The 20374-nt window shown below is 44.1% G+C and overlaps 1 protein-coding gene across 1 annotated transcript; it reads left to right on the top strand.

Annotated features, from left to right (window-relative positions):
* Positions 1-1704: 1704 nt before the first annotated feature.
* Positions 1705-9648, top strand: hapstr1a (HUWE1 associated protein modifying stress responses a). The gene is made up of 4 exons (XM_072693924.1): positions 1705-2107; positions 3334-3414; positions 3503-3769; positions 6327-9648. The coding sequence occupies exons 1-4, from the start codon at positions 1912-1914 to the stop codon at positions 6569-6571; spliced, it is 789 nt and encodes a 262-aa protein (XP_072550025.1). The 5' UTR covers positions 1705-1911; the 3' UTR covers positions 6572-9648.
* Positions 9649-20374: the final 10726 nt, after the last annotated feature.

Raw genomic sequence — 20374 nt, 5'->3', positions numbered from 1 at the left:
TTAATTAATCACAGAATAACAAGGGAACCGGCCACACCTTGCCACAGAACTGCTTATCAGTCACTTATCCAATGACTTGTGCGCCTGGGGAAATGAAGGACTGGGACTGACGGTAAAAAAAATATATAGAAAGGGCTGTAATTTCATAATTGATAATGAAATATTCTTTGTTAATCTCTTTGAATTAAAGCTGATTAGCTCTTGATTGTTACATGATATCGTTCAGATATTCTGAGGTGGTGTACAGATGCAACATTAGAAAAAAATAGAACACTGTCCAAATACTTTTTGACCTGACTGTTTACAACCAAAAATGAAAAACAATAGCAAGACACAATTTAATTTATGGCACATCTTTCATGTATTTAGTACTAGGATTAAATAAATAGTAAATAAATAGGATGGATAATATAATATTTGGGACAGGAAATATGCTAAACCTCTTAAGCTAGCTATTGCTATAGTCTTATTTAGTAGGTGTATCAAACAACACAAGAGAAGACAGGCCATCACTGCAAGACCCAAGGAGTGTAAAGGGGTTAGGGGCCTTGTGCTAGGGCCCAACAGGGTCAGCTATCAGACCCACAACTCTGGCATCAGTAGCCCAGTGCTCCAACCACCTGTGACCATGCCATTATCACAAGTAGCCAGAAAATAATAATAATAATAATAATAATAATAATAATTATATAAATTGATAATGAAATATTCTTTGTTAATCTCTTTGAATTAAAGCTGATTAGCTCTTGATTGTTACATGATATCGTTGAGATATTCTGAGGTGGTGTACAGATGCAACATTAGAAAAAATAGAACACTGTCCAAATACTTTTTGACCTGACTGTTTACAACCGAAAATGAAAAACAATAGCAAGACACAATTTAATTTATGGCACATCTTTCATGTATTTAGTACTAGGATTAAATAAATAGTAAATAAATAGGATGGATAATATAATATTTGAATAGCTATTAAGCTAGCTATTGCTAACAGTTATAGCATTTGTCTTATTTAGTGGACGTATCAAACAACACAAGAGAAGACATCCATCACTGCCATCACTGCAAGACCCAAGGAGTGGAAAGGGGTTAGGGGCCTTGTGCTAGGGCCCAACAGGGTCAGCTATCAGACCCACAACTCTGGCATCAGTAGCCCAGTGCTCCAACCACCTGTGACCATGCCATTATCACAAGTAGCCAGAAAATAATAATAATAATAATAATAATAATAATAGTAATCTACAGCATTTACTAAGATAAGGACACATGAAAGCTATTGCTGATTATACGGACTTCATTTCCCATGAGGCATTTGTATGCAAAAATGTAGGCTACAGATAAAATGATGTTTTTATTTTTTATTTATTATTTTTTAATGTTTTAACATGTTTTTTTTTTAGAGATGAGTATTTATATTTGGTAAGTTCAGTTCAGTTTAATGACCATAGTGGCCAAAGCAGGCTCGCACGGCAGTCCGCTGAGTTCCCCTGGGATTAAAAAGACGAACTGCCCCTTTAATTCAACGGCGGTACGTCACCTCTTTGTGCCACTCGCTGACCGACGTTTCCCTCAACCAATCAAATCCCCGGATTTCCCCTGCGTCTCGTCAAAAGGACCTGACCCAACCAATCGCCTTCGCGCTTTTCTCACAGAGGGCGGGACTTCGCGGCCAACAACTTTGCGTATTCATGCTATAACCCCAAACACGTCAGGCAGGGAAGTGGCTGGCTAGCTCGGTTAGCCCGATGGCTGGAGACCAAGCCTGAGATCGACCCGAAAGCTATGTCAGATACCAGCCGAGAACAATAGCACGTCTGTAGCCCCGTACACTTACACCCCAACCCCCGAAGCACCGCGGAGGCAGCCAGCGAGGCGCTGAAGTTGGCCGAAGTTGTTCGCCCGTCTGTCGACATGGAGGAGAAGAAGGAGGAGAGAGGGGCAGAGATCCAGGAGCACGGCCCGGAGCACTGGTTCTCCAACTGGGAGAGGCAGTGCTTGGCCGAAGCCGAGCAAGCCGAGCCCAGTGGGGAGGAAGTCGACCAGAGCCAGGAGAAACTGTGGCACCTGTTCCAGAACTCAGCCACGGCCGTGGCGCAGCTCTATAAAGGTCCGGCAATAGGCTGCTTCGCCTGGGCTTCGGCTAGCGCTGGCGTCGGTGGTCTGGACCCAACCGGATGCGCGGCTAGCTGCCATAGCGTGGCTGATATCTTAGCTACCGTAGCTAACTAACAACAGATTATTACTGCTGTATGATGGCTGTAATAATTAGTGCTAATTATCCTCTTATGGCCTTTATATGATCACCTATAATAATAATAATAGTAATAATAATTAGCGCTGGCTTGTGCTAGCTAGCATAGCATAGCATAGCTACCCCACGATATATCTAGCTAACGCTATAGCTAGCTAGATAACTAACCAGTGCTTGTATTTTTGTGTCAGTAACATTTTAAAGCTATTTCCATTAAATAATCTCAATTTTTAATCCCCAAAATAAGAGAAATCCAACAATTTAATCCATATCCAGCACACACCGCGACTATAAGGGACGACAGGCCTCCATTTTAGAAACAAACGGGTTTAACTTGCTCAAAAAACAACAGTACGGCTTATTAAACGTGAGACTTTGAGTTTATCTAGTTATTATAGTCTTAATAAATGTTTAAATCGATTAATTATCTGTAAATTGGGCCAAATATAGCCACGGCTCGCGCTAGATATGCTACTGTTTCTGCTGGGTAGCGCTAACGTTAGCAAACAAGCTAGCTAGCTTAGCTAAGCTAGCACTAACTATAGGGATTTAAAGTCTACCAGCACTTAATCACGTTTATTTAACTAGTTTTATTTGTTTGATATATATATAGCTGTGTTTTGAACGCTAGAGTGATGGCTGGCTAGATAGCTAGCCGGCTGGTTTTGACAGTGCTATTGTGTTAGCGTTAGCCACCAAGCTAGCTAGGCCTTCACCTCAGACTGGCTTAATTAGCTGGTAAGCCTTTAAAATTGTAATTATGTGATCATATGTAGGCAGATCCTTTTTTTTCCAAGTGTAATAATGTCCTAGACAGCTATCTGCTAACTGTGTCCGGCTTAATTTGGGCTCTTCTCTTCCAGACTGTTCTAGGTGGGTAATGTGCCTCTGCTAATTGGCTGTGTAATTTTGGGGATCGTGAGTTTACAGAAGCTGAATGATGAGAAGTGTCCGCATCTATACGTTGTGTGACCCGAGCTGTGTGTGAAGGGGTTGCCCTTCCGAAGTACAAAAGCATGCCTTTGCAACCTGACCCGTTTCCTCGCCTCTCACATGCCCTTACTTTTATTTTTGTCTTCCAGATCGAGTTTGCCACCAGCAAGGTCTGTCTCTGTGGGTGCCCTTTCAGAACGCTGCCACAGCAGTGACCAATCTGTACAAAGGTATGGCTAGCCGCTTGGCCCCTCGCCGAACGCCGCTGGATGCCCGTCGGCTATGAACGTGAATCATCTGTGTTTGTGTCTGTTTCAGAGAGTGTCGACGCACACGAGAGAAGCTATGATCTAGGAATTCAGACTGGCCATCAGAGGCGCAACAAGGATGTTTTGGCTTGGGTGAAGAAGCGACGGAGGACGATCCGAAGGGAGGATCTGATCAGTTTCCTATGTGGCAAAGCACCTCCGCCGAGGATTTCCAGAGCAGCACCCAGACTGTCTCCTAACCGAGCACCTTCATCAGACACGGTTTCGTCTGTAGAAACTGATTTACAGCCCTTCCGAGAAGCCATAGCGCTGCATGGTAAATTGCTGAGCATGTGGTACTCTACACTTTTACACTTTTTAAAAAAATTATTATTATTATTATTATTTAAAGATCAGAAAATCTGTCAGTGGCTGGGACGCTCGTTTCTGATGAGGGAGTGGCGAGGTGGCCTGTAGGTCACCTCAAAGATCTTATTGAGAAAAGCTCAAAAGCTCAAAGTCTTGGTCTTCGTTAACACAGCTGGGCAAATCCAGAGCGTATCTTAAATCAGATTTTTAGTCTGACTTGTGCTGTCCGTCTTATTGCCTTTGCTGACCTTATGCCAGGTTCACACTATGCAAATTTAGCCCCGTGTTTCAAGTCTGACACTTCAGGGCTCAGACTTCAGGGCTCAGGACTGGTACTGCTGAAAGATGTGATCCGAGATCTTAGAAAGTGAACGCTGATGCCTGATGGTGTGTAAAGTGTTGAAAGCTACAGAAAATGAGGGTTCAAGAGTTTGGGAGAGGAGAAAGCAGAGGGTGGAGTTATAAGACCTAAACAAGCATGGCCCCAAGAAAAGGGGTGGGTTTTTCATTCCACGTCTGTTTCTGCTGTAAATCGGACTGCAGTGAACTACTTTCATTAGAGAGCAGACAGGCAAAGCATTGGTGTAAAGATCATGTAATTTGTGATCCACAACTATTAAAAGATTAGTGGTTACAAGACAAGAAGTTGCGTAGTATGAAGAGTACAACGATCGGATGACTCTGAAAGTCCTGTCTTGCGAACCAGGTTCAACCCACGTCTACACTGGCTAGTCTGGTGCAGGCAAAATTGAGCTAACTGGTTACTATTATGAACTTGGATGTCTGAAAGTTCCTTTACTTAACTAGAACAGTAACAGCTCGATTACAGTCATTCACGGTAGCGTGTCACTTTGGCAACTACAAAATACCAAATGTTTGCGGACACTCCTTCATACGAATGCATTCATCTACTTCAATTTGCATCCATTGCTGACGGACACAGAGCTTGTCTAGGCCCTGTAGAAAAGGACTGCCAATAGACTAGGGGACTCTGGAGATTAGATCAACATGAACCTATTGGCACCATGCTTAACACCAGATCTGGGCTAGAGGAGTGTAAAGCCCCCAGCATTGAGCTCTGGAATGATGGTGGCTCCAGCCAATACTTCTAGGATGAGGTCTCTAACTTTCTTGTTGCCAATTGCAATCAAATTCTCACAGCAATGCTCTCAAAGCAAAGCTTTCCCTGGACAGTAGAGACAGAGTTTGAGGTTTTTATGTGTGTCCTAATATTTTAGTCTGTGTACAGTGTTCCTAAACCCACACAGTAGTCACTGTGTGAGACTTTATACAGATTGTATTTAATTGGGAGGTGGAGCAAACCACCTTGGAAGATTTGATGGCATTAAGTTGTCATGTCCTCAATATACTGGCTTTGTCTGGTCTGTGTTTGCTAAAACTAGTAGGCCAGATGTGTTTGTCTGTTAGTCAAGCTCAGCGAATCTCATTTTATGATTGTTTGTTGTATTAAACACATTTTAAAGCAATTCAGGCCATTTATTTTAGATGTACTGGCTGAGGTGGACTTGGCATCTTGCCCTAACAGATTGGGCCATTCTGCCTGATTTTACATTTACATTTATGGCATTTAGCTGACGCTCTTATCCAGAGCGACTTACAAGGTACTTGAGGAGGGGCAATGTAGTGTTAGGAGTTTTGCCCAAGGACCTTATTGGTGTAGCGCAGCATAGGCACCCAGACCAGGAATCGAACCCCGGTCTCCCACATGGTGTGGTAGCTCACTAGCAGCTAGTGGTGTTATCTGTTATCACTACACCAACCATTATATAGGGTATATTAATTTGTTCTTTCGACATCTGTTTCGGGAGACCCTTCTTTCTAAAGGCCTCAGTTTTCTGTTTGTGACGGATGGAAATGACGGAGCGCTGCAGAGTCCTAGCTGTTTCCTATTCTCATGTGAGAACTCACAATAGGATGTTTGTGTTGGCCCATTCAGGCTGGGAGAGTGGAAGAACAAGGAGCTTCAATGGGCTCGGTCTTGCGGTCGTGGTTAATGCCAGTTATTCTTTAGGCTGAGCTGGAAACCTGTTTTAAGGACACAATGCAGCATTAGATTAATGCTGGTCAAATATTTCACGTCTTATGCGTATGCATTATGATGTCTGTGACATAAAATGCTTAACTACATTCATTAAGGCTGGTTTAACAGCGTTCTTAGGAAGAAATTTACTTAAAAAACATTTGTGGACGGTGGGATCCATCATTGTCCATCAAAATTCTTTGGACGATATTGGTGCATGAGGCCCATTCTGATTCTGCACCATAAATTCTCAACATCTTCAAACTATTGCCATTAGATATGTTGGCATGTGCGTTTAATCAGACCTTTTGAGAAGGTATGTGCATGCTCCCGAAGTTCTAGCATATCAGAAATACCAGGTACACATTATCTTTCTCAGCCCTACCCCACCAGGTTTGACTGGTTTCTACATGTTCTTGGTCCTGGTTAAAAAAACAAAACAAAAACAAACAAACTGCTGCTTCTCTCTCGTCCTGTTTTGTAGGTCTGAGTGGAGCAATGGCTAGCATCAGCGTGCGCTCCAGCACGCCCGGCTCCCCCACTCATGTCAGTAGCAGCTCCAACCCCAGCCGCAGGAGAAGCGGCTTTCACGACGTGGACTTGAACACTTTCATATCGGAGGAGATGGCGCTGCACCTGGACAGTGGCGGGAACAGAAAGCGGACATCAGCCCAGTGCACTGATGTCATCACAGACTCGCCGACCCATAAACGCAACAGGATGATCTGAGCCTGGTCAGCAATCACAAACGCACTATGCTGCTTTTTCTTCTTTTTTTTTTTTTTTTTTTTTGAGAAATAAAAGCCACTTAATCCCTCAATACCTTTATGTCCCCTCACCCTTTTAAAAGGAAGCAAGGGCCATTGAACACCTCTCGACTGTGAGCTCCAATGATGATGATTGCCGTAAGGCTGACGAACGGACAGACAGACGGACCGCTGTTGTACCTGTTCTGTTGACCGTTTTGTTTTACTACATTTTGCCACAAGGTGGAGTCGGTCCACAAAGGAAACAAAAGGAGTAACAGCGAGTGACACAAGTCATGACCAGATCGGTTGGTCTCGTTTGCATAGCTCGTTTCCCTGCTGTTACAGCAGCCATTGCAGCAGTTTTTGGGGCGGTGTACTGAAGTAGTTAACAAGTAGATGCTGCCAGAACCCAAAGGACACTGATGTCAGTGATTAACGTTTTATTATAAAGGAGAAGTCAACCTATTTTCTTTATTTAAAAAAATTAAAATAATTAAACCATTGAGTTGTAAACACAGTCGTTCAGAGTGGTTTGGTGTGAAATGGTTGCAGACTCCAATTCTGATTACAGTGGCAGTGAATGAAACCAGCCATTGTTGATATATCTATACCTTCCACTGCAATTACATTTGTTTATATGTAAAGATAGCAAACTGGTGGTAAGTCCCAAATTCTCAAAAGCTTCCTTGCAGTACTATTTTGCTTAAACACTCAAATTCATATTTCTACAGCAGTGTTTCTCATCCTAGATGCCCTGCACGTTTTGGTTCTTTCCCAGCTCCTGACACACCTGGTTTAACTAATTAGCTCATTAACAAGCCTTTTCAGAGTAGTCAAGGGTGTGTTAAAGCAGGGATGCACCAAAATGTGCAGGACATGGTTAGGAAACACTGCTCTATAGTGGGACGGACACATTTCACACCAAAGTACTATGGCTGTAACACCTTAACGGTTGAATTATGCAGAGAGATCACTTCGTTAGCATGTTGTAAATTACCACAGATGACAACTGCTTTAAAAAAAAAAAAAAAAAAAAGAGAATTGAGCAAGTATTGAAGACTGTGGCTTATGACGATAGCTAATGGGCACATGCTCTGGAACTGTGGCTCCCAACTCTAGTCCTGGAAGACCCCCTCCTTGCCCTCTATTTGAGGGTTTTTCCTGCTCCCAACCTATCTGATCTACCTAAACAGCTTAACAAGCCCTTCCTGAGGCGAAGGGAGGGGTGGGCAAGATGGTAAAAATATATAGCATGTTATTTAAAGGTAAAACATGATTGTTTAAAAAAAAAAGGTTATTCAAAAACTCCTATATTTGATACAGTGCTTTTTATTTTTAGTTTTTTATTCAAAATTTGCAGCATTTCATCCATTTAAACTGGATTAATTACACTGTAATGAGACGTGATCAGTGAAACCAGTTGATCAGTGTTTTTTAAGCACTGCTGATATCTTGGATATGCTTAGAATAGCAAGGAAATAATGCCCACCTCTAGGCGAAGGCAATGTTTTCAAGTACGAAACCCATCAGGAGGTTCTCCAGGGCCACGTTAGGAACCAGTAGTTTAGAAAATGTCATTCATCCACTTTATAAAGGAAAAGCGCCTTATTGCAAGTTATTGTCTGCAGTAATTACACATGGTAGCTAGAGATTAGAGGATTTTGAGGAGGTTAAGGAGAAGATAGGCTGGACTACTCCTTTAGAATTTGGCCTGTGATTACCAGTTCCAGTCCTGGTGTTTTCATAATGCGAATGCTTTGCTTGTTTTAACCCACCTTCAACACTGCTCTCCTTGGCATCTACCGAAGGTTAGTTAGACTTTGAAGTACACTAGTCAAGACTGGATCTAATGGAGATGTGGATCTACTGGACCTGGTAGCTGACAGTATTTCCACTTCCATCACCGAGCTCTCACCGTTTCTCACAATGCTGTGTGGACTGAGACCGCAACTCCTGGACTTTGAAACTAAGCCTTGATCGGCTATCTAGTTCCAAAAGCCACTTTAATATATTATTCATCTTGCCTTTGTTCTTCTATCATGGCAGTTCTGTTGCGTTCCGTTGATGATTCTGAGTATTATTGGATATCGGAGTGCAAAATCAGTCTTATTTCCAAGCTGCTGTGGATCGACGCATCTGTGGACTTGAAGCAATGATTTTGCACTAATACCATTGAGAGAAATCGCACCAGAGGAGTGTACGCAGAGTGCAATTATTATTGACGTTTAAATCACATGGCTTGAAGTGGCAGGTCACTGACTCGAAAGCGTATGCCGAGAGGTTAAGAACCCTCCGCCTCTTCGAGGAATGCTGATGACCAGAAACCTCTGTTAGCTTGAAACTGAAGTGTCCTTCAAACGTTTTTCTCAAGTGTGGCGCCGAGGACTGCCTGGACTGGACGAGCTTGAGATTCTACAGCCAGGCGCACAGAAATGCGCAGTCCTTTGGATCTGAAGGGTCTGGAACTTTTGGGAATTTCTTTATACCACTGAAGTTAACCAAGTTATTGCTTATTCGGATACAGATATTTTGTTTGTGGAAAATTGAGTTTTTGAGAAACATTTAGGTGTTAGTGTTACACGTTGTGAAGCGAGAAGATAAATACAGTGAAACAATTTGGTAAATTTTAGTTTTGTTAAAGAAATAGAATTTAATTGTTGATGTTTAAAAAAAAAAATAGCATTTAAACCTGGTTATTTATGTTAATCTAACGTTTTGTTAATGCTTCAGCCCCCACATGAAGTTCTACATGCGGACGTGGTAGAATCCACCACTACTAGTTCTCCTCTACTGTTTTTCATGTTCTTCCTCGAATCATTTCAAAACACTACCGCACCTGTAAACCTGTACAGGTCAAAGGACCCAGTAATGGTCTTTTTGGGTTTTCATCTCAACACGGCGACGCTTAAGCTGTCCTTGAAAACATGCGGTTGCGGTTCGTGTTGCAGTTCTGGATTCATTTGGTCGTACAGACACACAAAAATGTGACGTTTACAGTACTCTGCCACAGACCTGTTGATAAATTATTTGCTGAAATAAAAGCTAAAATGATTCTAATGTCGTTTCGTGAAGCGTCTTCAGTTGCTGCTGTTGTTCCGGCATGGGTGAAGTACTAGGGATGTCCCGGTCGAGTGTTTTTTGCCCTCTGACCCAAGTTTCCTAATGCTGATTGTTGGCCGAGGCCTATCCGTTTCGATCTTCGAGTTAGTATAAATAATACCGCTCCACAGCTTGAGTAAGACATGCACCAGTAAAAACACTGTGGCTTTATTTAACTGTTTCTGGAATCTGACTTTTTAAAGTGACTTTATAGTGTTTAATATCTCACAGTCCAGCAGTCTGACTGACCTACCTGACCATTTAGCTACCAGCTTCTTTAAAACACTGCAGTTAAATCACTTGGTGTGTGTATATATGTGTGTGCCACCACTCTTTCAGTCTTGCATAGGACTAAATGATAAACACAGTGTGTACTATGTGTGTGTGTGTGTGTGTGTGTGTATGTATGTGTGTGTGTGTATATATATATATATATACACACACACACATACATACACACACACGCACACACATAGTACACACTGTGTTTATCATTTAGTCCTATGCAAGACTGAAAGAGGGGTGGCTAGATTTTCTAGTGTGTGCATTAAACGCCGAAGTGTTTTACGTAAAAATGTGGTTTAACTCGTCCTGTTCTGACAAATTAACCAACAAACCCTGTACCTTTTACCTGCTGTTGTGTTCCAGTGCATAGTAGGTCTGGTCCAGGCATTTTTAATGGTTGTTACGGCCTGGTTCATCACAATCTTTGGTTTTGTTGTAGCGGTGCGCTCTGGCGCCCTCTAGGTGCAATTTACGAACAACATTCCCAGCTGCCGCAGAGAGTGATTCGAAAAGTACCCTACACATTGTTTGAGCACTCGTGTGTGTTAATGGGTAAAAGGCAGAGGCCAAATTCCATCTGTGTCCAACGCTAATAACGAATATGGTTGTCTTGTCTTGTTGCTTATAACAAGGCTCTGAGCTGAGCCAAGCTAAGCTGAAGTAAGCTAGCTAGCCAGAGTATTCCCCGAACTTTCCGTTCGACCTTGCCGGCTGCCTCTCTTTTTCAAAAAGTACACTAATCGTTAAATGAAACACTGAGAAGTGTGGTGACGTCATTAGTTAGCAGCCAAAACAAAGGTGCCTTAAATAGTGCTGCAGTTGTTGTGTAAATGTCATTTAAGGTGGAATGGAAAGTTTCCGTAAGAGGCCAACTTCAGCCCTGTTTTGGCTGCTACCTTAATGTCACAAATGGACGTGAAGGTCTAGGGTACCTTGTCTGTTACTGCTTGCTGGGGGACGCCAGAGTGTGCTCTGCTACAGCAAAATCGAGGATCGGGAGTGGATCGTGCTGTAAAAGGCCATAGCTGATCCGTTGAAAATGCCTGGATCCCGAGTCCTGAGGACTAGAGTGGGACATCCCTAATAAGCACTATATTAGGATCTTGGTACTATATGAGTACTGGGCAGGGTCCTCCTCCTCTTGCTCTCAAAGCAGCCTCCGTGCTCCATGCATGAATTCCACGAGATGTTGGAAACATCCCTTTAAGTGTCTGGTTCATGTTGATGGTTCATCTTGGAGGTTTTCCAGGAACCCTTTCATGCTGTGACTCCACCACGTCCAATAAGCTGTGCAACTGAATCTGGTGACCTGGAAGAACCTCTGAAGAACCCGGAAGTCACCCACATGTTTGGACCACTATTGCTTTGAGACATGGTGCCTCATCATGCAGAAAGTAGCCAGTAGAAGATGGATCAGTTAACAACCACAATGCTCAAACAGTCTGAGGCCTTAAAACTATGGTTATTGGCATTACCAGGCCTGGCACCCACACCACCACCACCACCTCCTCCACCATCCGTCACTGTTGGACAGCCTGTGCTGAGCCACTACAGCCCCAGCTGCTGCTGTTCTAGCCCATTCACCTCAGGGTTGGATGCTTCTTTCCACCACAACTGATCTGTAGCCTTTCTGTGAGCTCCAACCAGTCTAGCCAGTCTGGACACCAGTGTGTCAGCCCTCATGACCCCCCCACCCCCCAAATAGATAATTGCAGGGACGAGTAGATCCTAATCATAATAGCATACAAGGTTTTCTACACACACGCCTGCTGCCTGTGGATTCTGGGTTAGGAGGCAATGCTGTAGTGTAAAAACTCCACCACTTGGTGGTGCTATTGGCACGGGAATGAAGCAGCGGTGGCAGGAAAACCTGAGACCTGAGTGGGACGATGGCATAGCAAATGCTGTTCTGCCAGGTTCTGCCTGTAAACAGCTGACCCTCTGTCTGTCTGTCTGCCTGTTTTTCTTTCTGTCAAGCTTAATTTCAGCTCAGTTTTATCCGGAACAGCAGAACCGAACCGAACTGCAGCTCTAACATTGGGTTTATTGGTGAGTGCAATCAGAAAATGAGGAATGGAGGCAGCACTTCTACTTCTCCTGCCGCTCAGACTGGACCTCACACCGTTTTACCTGGATAAGAGATGAGGAGAAGATTGTATACATGTAAAAGGGAATACGGAGAGTTTGACCTTGACCTCTGTGGCCCTGTGTTTAATGGCTGCCTTATATGTATATAGCCAAAGCAATAATTCCACAGCCCCAACCCGTGATGAAATGGTCATGTCCATGGCCACTCTAGACTTATGTGTGATGCAGATATGAACATGCACCATTTTTGAAGGCCGTAGGCAAGACAGTACACTCCTAAAGATAAAGGTGGTTTTTATTAATGGTTGGACGATGCCACCGAAAAAGATGCCATAAAAAGATTTCTGTTTGTAAATGAGATGTGTGTGTGTGTGTGTGTGTGAGAGAGAGAGAGAGAGTGTAAAGAGCCTTTTAAAGATCTAAAAAAAAAAAAAAAAAAAAAAAAAAGCTTTCCCAGCCAAAGTTGAATGTCAATTTTTGAATTTTGTGTCAGAAAGACGATGAATTCTTAGCGTCAAGCAGATGTTGAATTTTAGGCCGTTTTTATAGCTGGTTAGCTCTGGACTGAATCAGTGAACATATCTTGTTAACCTGAGAAATGTTTTCATCTTGGTTTGGAAAGTTCTGGATTAGTGCTGCAGAATTCTGTGCACTTTAACGTGCAGCGACGGCCGAGAAGGCCTCTGTTCATGCTGCAGTAACGTTAACTCTCTGGGAAGTATACCAGATTAACACCTGGCCGTGGGAGCCGTTTAGCTCACTCCTGTGGAGTACACCTGACAGTTGGGTCGGATCGAGGTCAGATCACGTTCTCACCACAAACAACTCGGGCCGAGACCACCTGTTCTTAAGGGTCTCGGTGTGGTTGTTTTGAACCAGGGTCTGGTTAAACTGGACTAAATCGTTCAGGTGTGAAAACATACTTTACTGAAAGTGAAGATCAGGTTGACAGGTTGTCAAAACCCAGTGTTTGATAGATGTTAAATTTTGGTTGGAAATCAAAGTCTCATATCTGTCAAAAAATAACATTAGTTTGACATTAAGCTCTAACATCGGGCAGACGTGTAATTTTGGCTGGAAAGGCTGGAAATTACAGGTCAAATAGGTCAAAAACCAACACTGGGTTAACATCAAGCTCTAACATCAGGCAGATGTTTAATTTTGGCTGGAAATCACAGGTCAAATAGGTCAAAAACCAACACTGGGTTGACATCAAGCTCTAACATCAGGCAGATGTTTAATTTTGGCTGGAAAGGCTGGAAATTACAGGTCAAATAGATCAAAAACCAACACTGGGTTGACGTCAAGCTCTGACATCAGGCAGATGTTTAATTTTGGCTGGAAAGGCTGGAAATTACAGGTCAAATAGGTCAAAAACCAACACTGGGTTGACGTCAAGCTCTGACATCAGGCAGATGTTTAATTTTGGCTGGACATCTTAGGTCAAATAGGTCAAAAACCAACACTGGGTTGACGTCAAGCTCTGACATCAGGCAGATGTTTAATTTTGGCTGGACATCTTAGGTCAAATAGGTCAAAAACCAACACTGGGTTGACGTCAAGCTCTGACATCAGGCAGATGTTTAATTTTGGCTGGAAATCAAAGGGCAAAAACCAACACTGGGTTGATGTCAAGCTCCAACATTAGACAGATGTTTGTTTAAGTAATTTGGATTACTTAAAACCAACAACATGCTGAAAACATTAGAATTGCACGTTGTGTGGACGTTGACGGTATGTACCTTTAGTAGACGTTGGATTTCGGTCACCACATTATACCAACAAAATATTAGTATTTTACGTTAAGTTTGCCCTAATCTGACATCGCCATGTAACATTTAGAAGACGTTGGATTTTGGTTACCGCCAACCTCAACTGTCGTCACTATTCTACGTCAGATTGACGTTGGCATTAGAAGTTGTCCTGACACTGAAGTGATTTTGGTCTCCCAACGTCACGACCTACATTCAACAACCTCTACTGACGCTGGTGGTCAGCTGGGTTCTGGCAGCGACAGGTAGATCCTGATTCTCACGTCCTGATAAAGGTCCAAAGGGTCATGGCCGGCCCATCCGACATGCATGAGAAAGGTAAAGCCTTTTAGAAGACCGTGAAAACGACATTGGTAAAAATAATGGGGAGTAAAGGCTGCTGTCTCATACATGTCTATCTGACAGCGTGAAAACCCTGCACATGCAGCCTATCAGGCAGTAATTATTCATACGCTCAGCTCAGCTACTCTGGTGTAATGACGGTGAGCGATTTGCTATGCTGCTTAATGTTTTTTTGAACAGACAAATCCTACCCTCCGCACCTCCCATTTTTGAGGAAAATGGAGCAAGAGAGTCCACTAAATGAGTAATCAAATTTGCATGGCCCGATGGAAGGGGCTGCTCTAAAAAGGGAATCTGTAACATCCAGCTCGGCCTCGGCCGCTACCGCCGCCGCCGCTGCGAGTATTTTCGGCAAAAGCCGTCTCTAATGTGATGCTTCGTTACAAGCCCGGCGCTCTCTCTCTACAGTCTGATGAGGGCTCAGTGTGCACCAAGGCGCCTGAATACCAAGAGAGGCACGGTCCCAAGAGAGGCCCGGTTTTCACGCTAGCCAAAAAAAGCTACTTATCCAACTGTCTTGAGGCCCCTCAGTTGAACTACACTATATGTCCAAATGTTTGTGGACACTCTTTGTAATGAATGCATTCAGCTACTTTAAGTTACATCCATTGTTGACACACACACACACACACACACACACACACAGCTTGAACAGATAAACATGAACCTATTGGCACAGTGCCTCCTAATGCCAGGTGTGGGGTAGAGGGGCATAAAGCCCCCCAGCATTGAGCTGTGGAGCAGTGGAAGAACTGTGTTCTCTGGAATGATGGATGGTGGTGTTTCCAGTAATTCTGGAGCATTTTTATTGGACACTCTTAGATATAAAGGTGCTACAATAGGGTAGCTCTTTGAGCAATGCCATTGAAGAACCATTTTTGCAGAAGGGATGTGAGCATAAGAAGCTGTAATTAGGTGAAGAGCCCTGAAGCACCATTATTTTTTATTTAATTCACCCATCAACTCCCTATTCATACCCTACAAACCTTCTGGAGGTTCTAGAGGAAGCAAAAGGACGGGAATTTGAGGCGATTTTGTAAATATCCTGTGTGGTTACCACATAAAAATAGGCTAAGACAACTGAGCTCCAGCGCCCCATTCCGCTGTGCCACCATTAAGCCCGCCATTAAATCCCTCTTGATTCGAGTCGTGGTGGAGAAACAACAAACAGGGACGTTATGCAGCCTGACTCAGCTGGGCTGGCACCGGACCAGGCGTGGTTTTTATTCCCAAATCCGTCCCAGTCATCCGTCAGGCTCCCCCTGCGGCACGGTACAGAGACCCGCCCAGCCAAACACTCAAAGCAGCGCCGCATTGTCTTGCAACATCATGGGCTTAGTACCACCTTCGCCTGCTCCTGTTTCCCTCCGTGTGTCTGCATTTGATGAAAAATGCAAGCTTTTGCAGAGCACCGCCACTCACCCCAACCAACCCCCCTCCCCCTTGGCCCTCCTCTTCCTCAGCTATAGAGCCTAAATTATGGATACAGCCTTCAGAGGCACTCTTTGAGCACAAAGCCGTGCACGGGCCTGGTGTTCCTGGGGCTCTTTTTTGTAGTTTTAATGCTTTTCTGCCACATCGCTCCTCTCCTAAGGAGACTGGCGCATCAGAAACACCTGAGGATAGACTGTAATGTCAGACGAGGCTTTCACAACAGTCTGGTGTCTCGGGCTTCTTCAGGTTCTGACCACCAAGTGACCACCAGGGAGTGTCTAAACCCACACTCAGGTGATGGAGCTGTTACTTCAATTAAATAATCACTTAAAGGAGCCCAGAATGGAAAACTGTATGTTCCCTGGCAGAGCTGAATAAGGAGAGTTCGGAATATGGACGTCTCAAACTGTTGTTTTTTGAGCTGGAAAACGGGCCGATTACAAAACCATAAAACTGTGACATCACAGTCTTGACTCGTTTTAATTTACACCCCCCAAAGAAACGCAGAAAGCCCTACTCAAAGCTGGTGGAACAGTAAAACATGACTGCACCTTCAGGAGATTATGGTGTAGCTGGTCCTGGAGAGAAGCTCATCACCTCCAGACTCTAGTTTATGCAGGTTTATGGGAATACGGGTTGCTACGGGAACCAGGCCTTAAGGCCACGGCTTTCTTTGTGCCAGTATCCGCAGAAGTGGAGCTCAAACTCGGCACACAACGAAGAAACAGCAGGGGGGGCAGGAAGGGATCCGCAGTAGGCTAAAAGCTAACGCTAGCTGATGCTAGCTTTTACCATCGCTTCTCTCCATTGGCCGTTTCTCTCGAAAAACTAACTGGAGCTAAACTCACCTCAGAAGGAAAAGGCACTGGTAAGAATTGAGAAAGCCAAAATTTGGGGAAGTGAGTGGAGGCAAGGCTAAAAGCTAACCAGCTACAATCTCTTTAGCTTGCTTACAGCTCACCATGCTGAGAGGACACAGAGAGAGAACAGCAGAACCTTCCGGTAAGACTGGAAGACGTGTTCAGAGCAAAGTGCTGGGTACCCAGCTCTGATTCATCGGCTAGCTGGCGCCCATGCCAGCCAGCATCACATTGGTGACAAGGTGATGTGGGGAGAGAGCCCAGCTAGCAGAGAACGTTATGAGAACATTTAGCAGAGGTTCCTAAAAGGTTATCCTGTAACAGGCCAGACATAATGTCCCAGGAATGTTATGAAAATGTGCTGTAATAAAGGTTTCCATCACATTATTAAAACATTTCCAGTTAGACAAAAACTAAATTTAAAAAATGACCTAAAAATGTGAGATATGAGAATAAACATTTAAACATTAAAAAACATTCTAGCAACGTCCAGAAAACATGTCGAATAAACGTTCTGAAAAAACAAAATCGTAACATTCAGAACGTTCAATCGACCAAAGATTTCGTGCTGGGAGAGTCTATTGTGCTCTCTCCGGCTCCTGCAGCTGATGGCAGGCAGCATGACCCGGGATTCAAACCAGCAACCCTCCGGTCATAGCGGCAGCACCGTAGTTCGCTGTACCACTTGAGCCAGTTCTACTCCTTATTTTAACTAGGCCTTGACCTCTTCTCACTTTGTGAGAAGGCCACACCACCATAGTCTTCCTCCTCCTATAACAATAATATAGGCCCTATTTTAGTGTCCTTTTTAGGATGAGCCGTCAACCGTGCACAGGAAGGGTTCACCCTGCTCGACTCGAAATGCACAAAAGCCATGTATTAAGTCTCATGGGTGTGTTTTTGGGCGTAATGTGCAGTAATCAATCAAACCAATCAGCGTGTCGCTCGCCGTTCCCTTTAAGAGCCAGGTGCGGTCAGACTGACCTTGGCGGGTTGCTATTTCAGTGGTGTAAAGCGTGGGGGGGTGTACGAGCGTTAGGCTGCACGTGCATGTGCTGACAATTCACTGCCGAGATAACAACGAACATCTGACTGTTGACGAACGTCTGTCTAGGCTGTTTTCAGTCAGTGGAGCTCCTCCTGTGTTTTTCCGTTGCCAAGATACAGATACAGCAATACACCAGAAACTGACCTGAACACCCCTCATTTCGAGACCACCACTACCTGAGATATTCACAAGCAGCGCTGCTGTTGGAACGACGCAGGAGGAAGCCGTGGAAATAGACTGTTGGAGGGGTGGAAGAGAGGGTGTAGGGCGCAGGGTGTAATACAGGGCCCTATGAGTCCTTCTGAAATTTCTCCCTTTTCTTTCATCACTCCAGAAATCCAGAAGCCTTAAGCTGCTGTCCTCCAACGCCATGAGTTTACTTCCCGGCTGGATTTCTATCCTTTCTGTCTGGTATTTTCTTATTTCAGTTGCTCGTGACTGCATTTCTGATTCCATCTCTTCCTCCCCTGAAGCAAATCTTCACTTATTTCTTCTTCGAAATGATTTTTTCCCCTTCTATCCCAAAGGCCATTCTCTCTACTTACAGAGAACAGTTTTAGATTCTCACCTCTACTCACAAGGAGATATTTAGCCCCATCAATATTAATCCCCAGACGAACTCTAATAAAGAGTTTTATTGATAGTAATCTCTAGACCCGAGTCAACAAATGGTTTGATCAATATTAGGCTGTACAGCCTATGTAGACAAATACTTGCCTCCAAAAAATACTAATGCAATGCTGTGTTTTAGGCCAAGCCCTGTGTGGGAATGTGAAAGAGCCTATATAATGGAAATCAGAATTGACCTTTTTTAAAATATATATTTTTTAAGTTTGAACAACCGTCTGGAGCAAGCTCCTCTGCAGATATCCGCGTGATGGCCGGACAGGACAGCGAGATGCAGGTCATAGGGAAGCCAATGAAGGTAAGCAGGTGCTATGCGAAAAGCGTAATAGCCCCCCAGACCCTTTAGATACACGTACCTAGATGCCACGTTGTCTGTTGTTCTCTATTTTAAGCAATAAGGGCCCTATTTTAGTGATCTTTAGCAACCGTGCACCGAGCAGCTTGATTTAGGGCGTGTCGGTGTGTCTTTGCTATGGTAACGACGGGAAAGGTTCGCCTTGCGCGGCTCAAAACTTGCAAAAGACATGTATTATTACTTAACGAATCATGGGTGTGTATTATTTTGGGCGTAACGTGCAATATAAACCAATCAGCGTGTCGCTCTCCGTTCCCTTTAAGAGCCAGGTGCGGTCAGACTGACCTTGGGGGGTTGCTATTTCAGTGGTGTAAAGCATGGGGGGGTGTACGAGCGCCAAGCTGCATGTGCCTGTGTTGACAATTCACTGCCAAGATAGCAACGAACATCTGTTTTCAGTCAGTGGAGCTCCTCATGTGTTTTCTGGTGCCGAGATACAGATACAGCAATACACCAGAAACTGACCTGAACACCCCCCATTTCGAGACCACCGCGCCCATCAGCGTAGATATATTCACAAGCAGTGCTGCTGTTTGAACGACGCAGGAGGAAGCCGTGAAAATAGACTGTTCGAGAGGTGGACGATAGCAACGAGCATCACAATGTGTCTTATGCAGGGTGAAGATAGGGCCCTGTCTTGTTACAATCTTAAAAGCTGTGACTACAGCGGTGATGTAAACCAGCCAGTAAAGGAAAATCAGCTTGTGTCATCCGAAGGTAAAATAACAGGGTGGTAAATAGTCTTGTCAAACTGCATCTGCAGATTTTTCACCCAACCAAAGTCCCAGACTTGCTGTTTTTACATCAATCAAGAACCTAAATACTGAACAAATGCATTATGTGGAATCTTTAAAGGCACAGTACTAGTTTTTGGCACGTAAGGAATATTTAATATGGCCGTCTGAACATCCACCGAGATAATAACGGGCCTAACAACAAGAAAAACTAGCCATTAATGGAAACTGGGTCAGCTTGGTCGGCTCAAAAACACTGCAGAACTTTCTCACCTCATCCCACTCCTGCTGCGACGGCCTGCTGGCAGGGCTGGCATGCTGCGCAGCGGCCAGCTCCTGACCCTCGCAAACGCTTCCACCACTAATGGAAATCTCCTGCACCTCTGCTGTGCCCTGTCTAATGGAAATCATTTAGTGAAAGCATGTCGGAGCTCATGCGAGCGGAAGTTTGCCGTAGAATGCGCCTGAATTATTGATCCGGCAGGTTGTAGCGCTAATTTAAGTTTGTGAAAAATTCAACAATTACATTTTCCTCATCAGAAGACGACCTGAGAGGAGCAAGAAACAATAGCAGCGCATTAAGGAAGGACATCAGCGCTTGGACAGGGTACGTGAGACAGATTCCAAAGAATATGGGAATAAAAAGTGATGAACGGGGACGTTTCCACAGGCTGGGCACTCTGAAAACATGTAGAGACATCAGTGAAAAGTGTGCTTGCATGGATATTTGTCTTGCTGTGCTTCCTTCTCCATGCCAGAAAGTCTGCATATTCTCCACAAGCTGGCTTGTCCGAATGAAAAATTCATGGCTGTTGCTTACAGGAGGTCACAATTTGCTCCAAACCCCACATTTCAGTCATTTTTGTACAATATGTGGAAATACATTATTTCTAAAGCCACATTGTTTGCTACAGTGTATGAAGATACTTAGCAAACTACATGGAGATGCACCTACAAGGAGATTAGTTAGTCCTCCCGAATGCATTCTTCATGTTGCTTTTATGCCTTAACTGGTAACTTTACAAAAGACCCAAAAAATCATGCCAAGTAATAGCGAACCATTTCTTTTAGTCCATTCATTCTTCTTCTTATTCATTCCGGTGAGGGTGGATCCTGGTGAGGGTGGATCCTGGTGAGGG

The sequence above is a fragment of the Salminus brasiliensis genome, chromosome 12 (genome assembly GCF_030463535.1).
Source record: "Salminus brasiliensis chromosome 12, fSalBra1.hap2, whole genome shotgun sequence".
Classification (NCBI taxonomy): Eukaryota; Metazoa; Chordata; class Actinopteri; order Characiformes; family Bryconidae; genus Salminus; species Salminus brasiliensis.
Note: the sequence above shows the minus strand (reverse complement) of the source record. Positions and strands in the feature narration are given on the sequence as shown.

Excerpts from the sequence above, each read along its gene's own strand:
- hapstr1a (XM_072693924.1), top strand. The coding sequence starts at position 1,912 with ATGGAGGAGAAGAAGGAGGAGAGAGGGGCAGAGATCCAGGAGCACGGC. Across the intron at positions 2,108-3,333 it reads CGTGGCGCAGCTCTATAAAG|ATCGAGTTTGCCACCAGCAA; the intron begins GTCCGGCAATAG and ends TTTGTCTTCCAG. Across the intron at positions 3,770-6,326 it reads AGAAGCCATAGCGCTGCATG|GTCTGAGTGGAGCAATGGCT; the intron begins GTAAATTGCTGA and ends CCTGTTTTGTAG.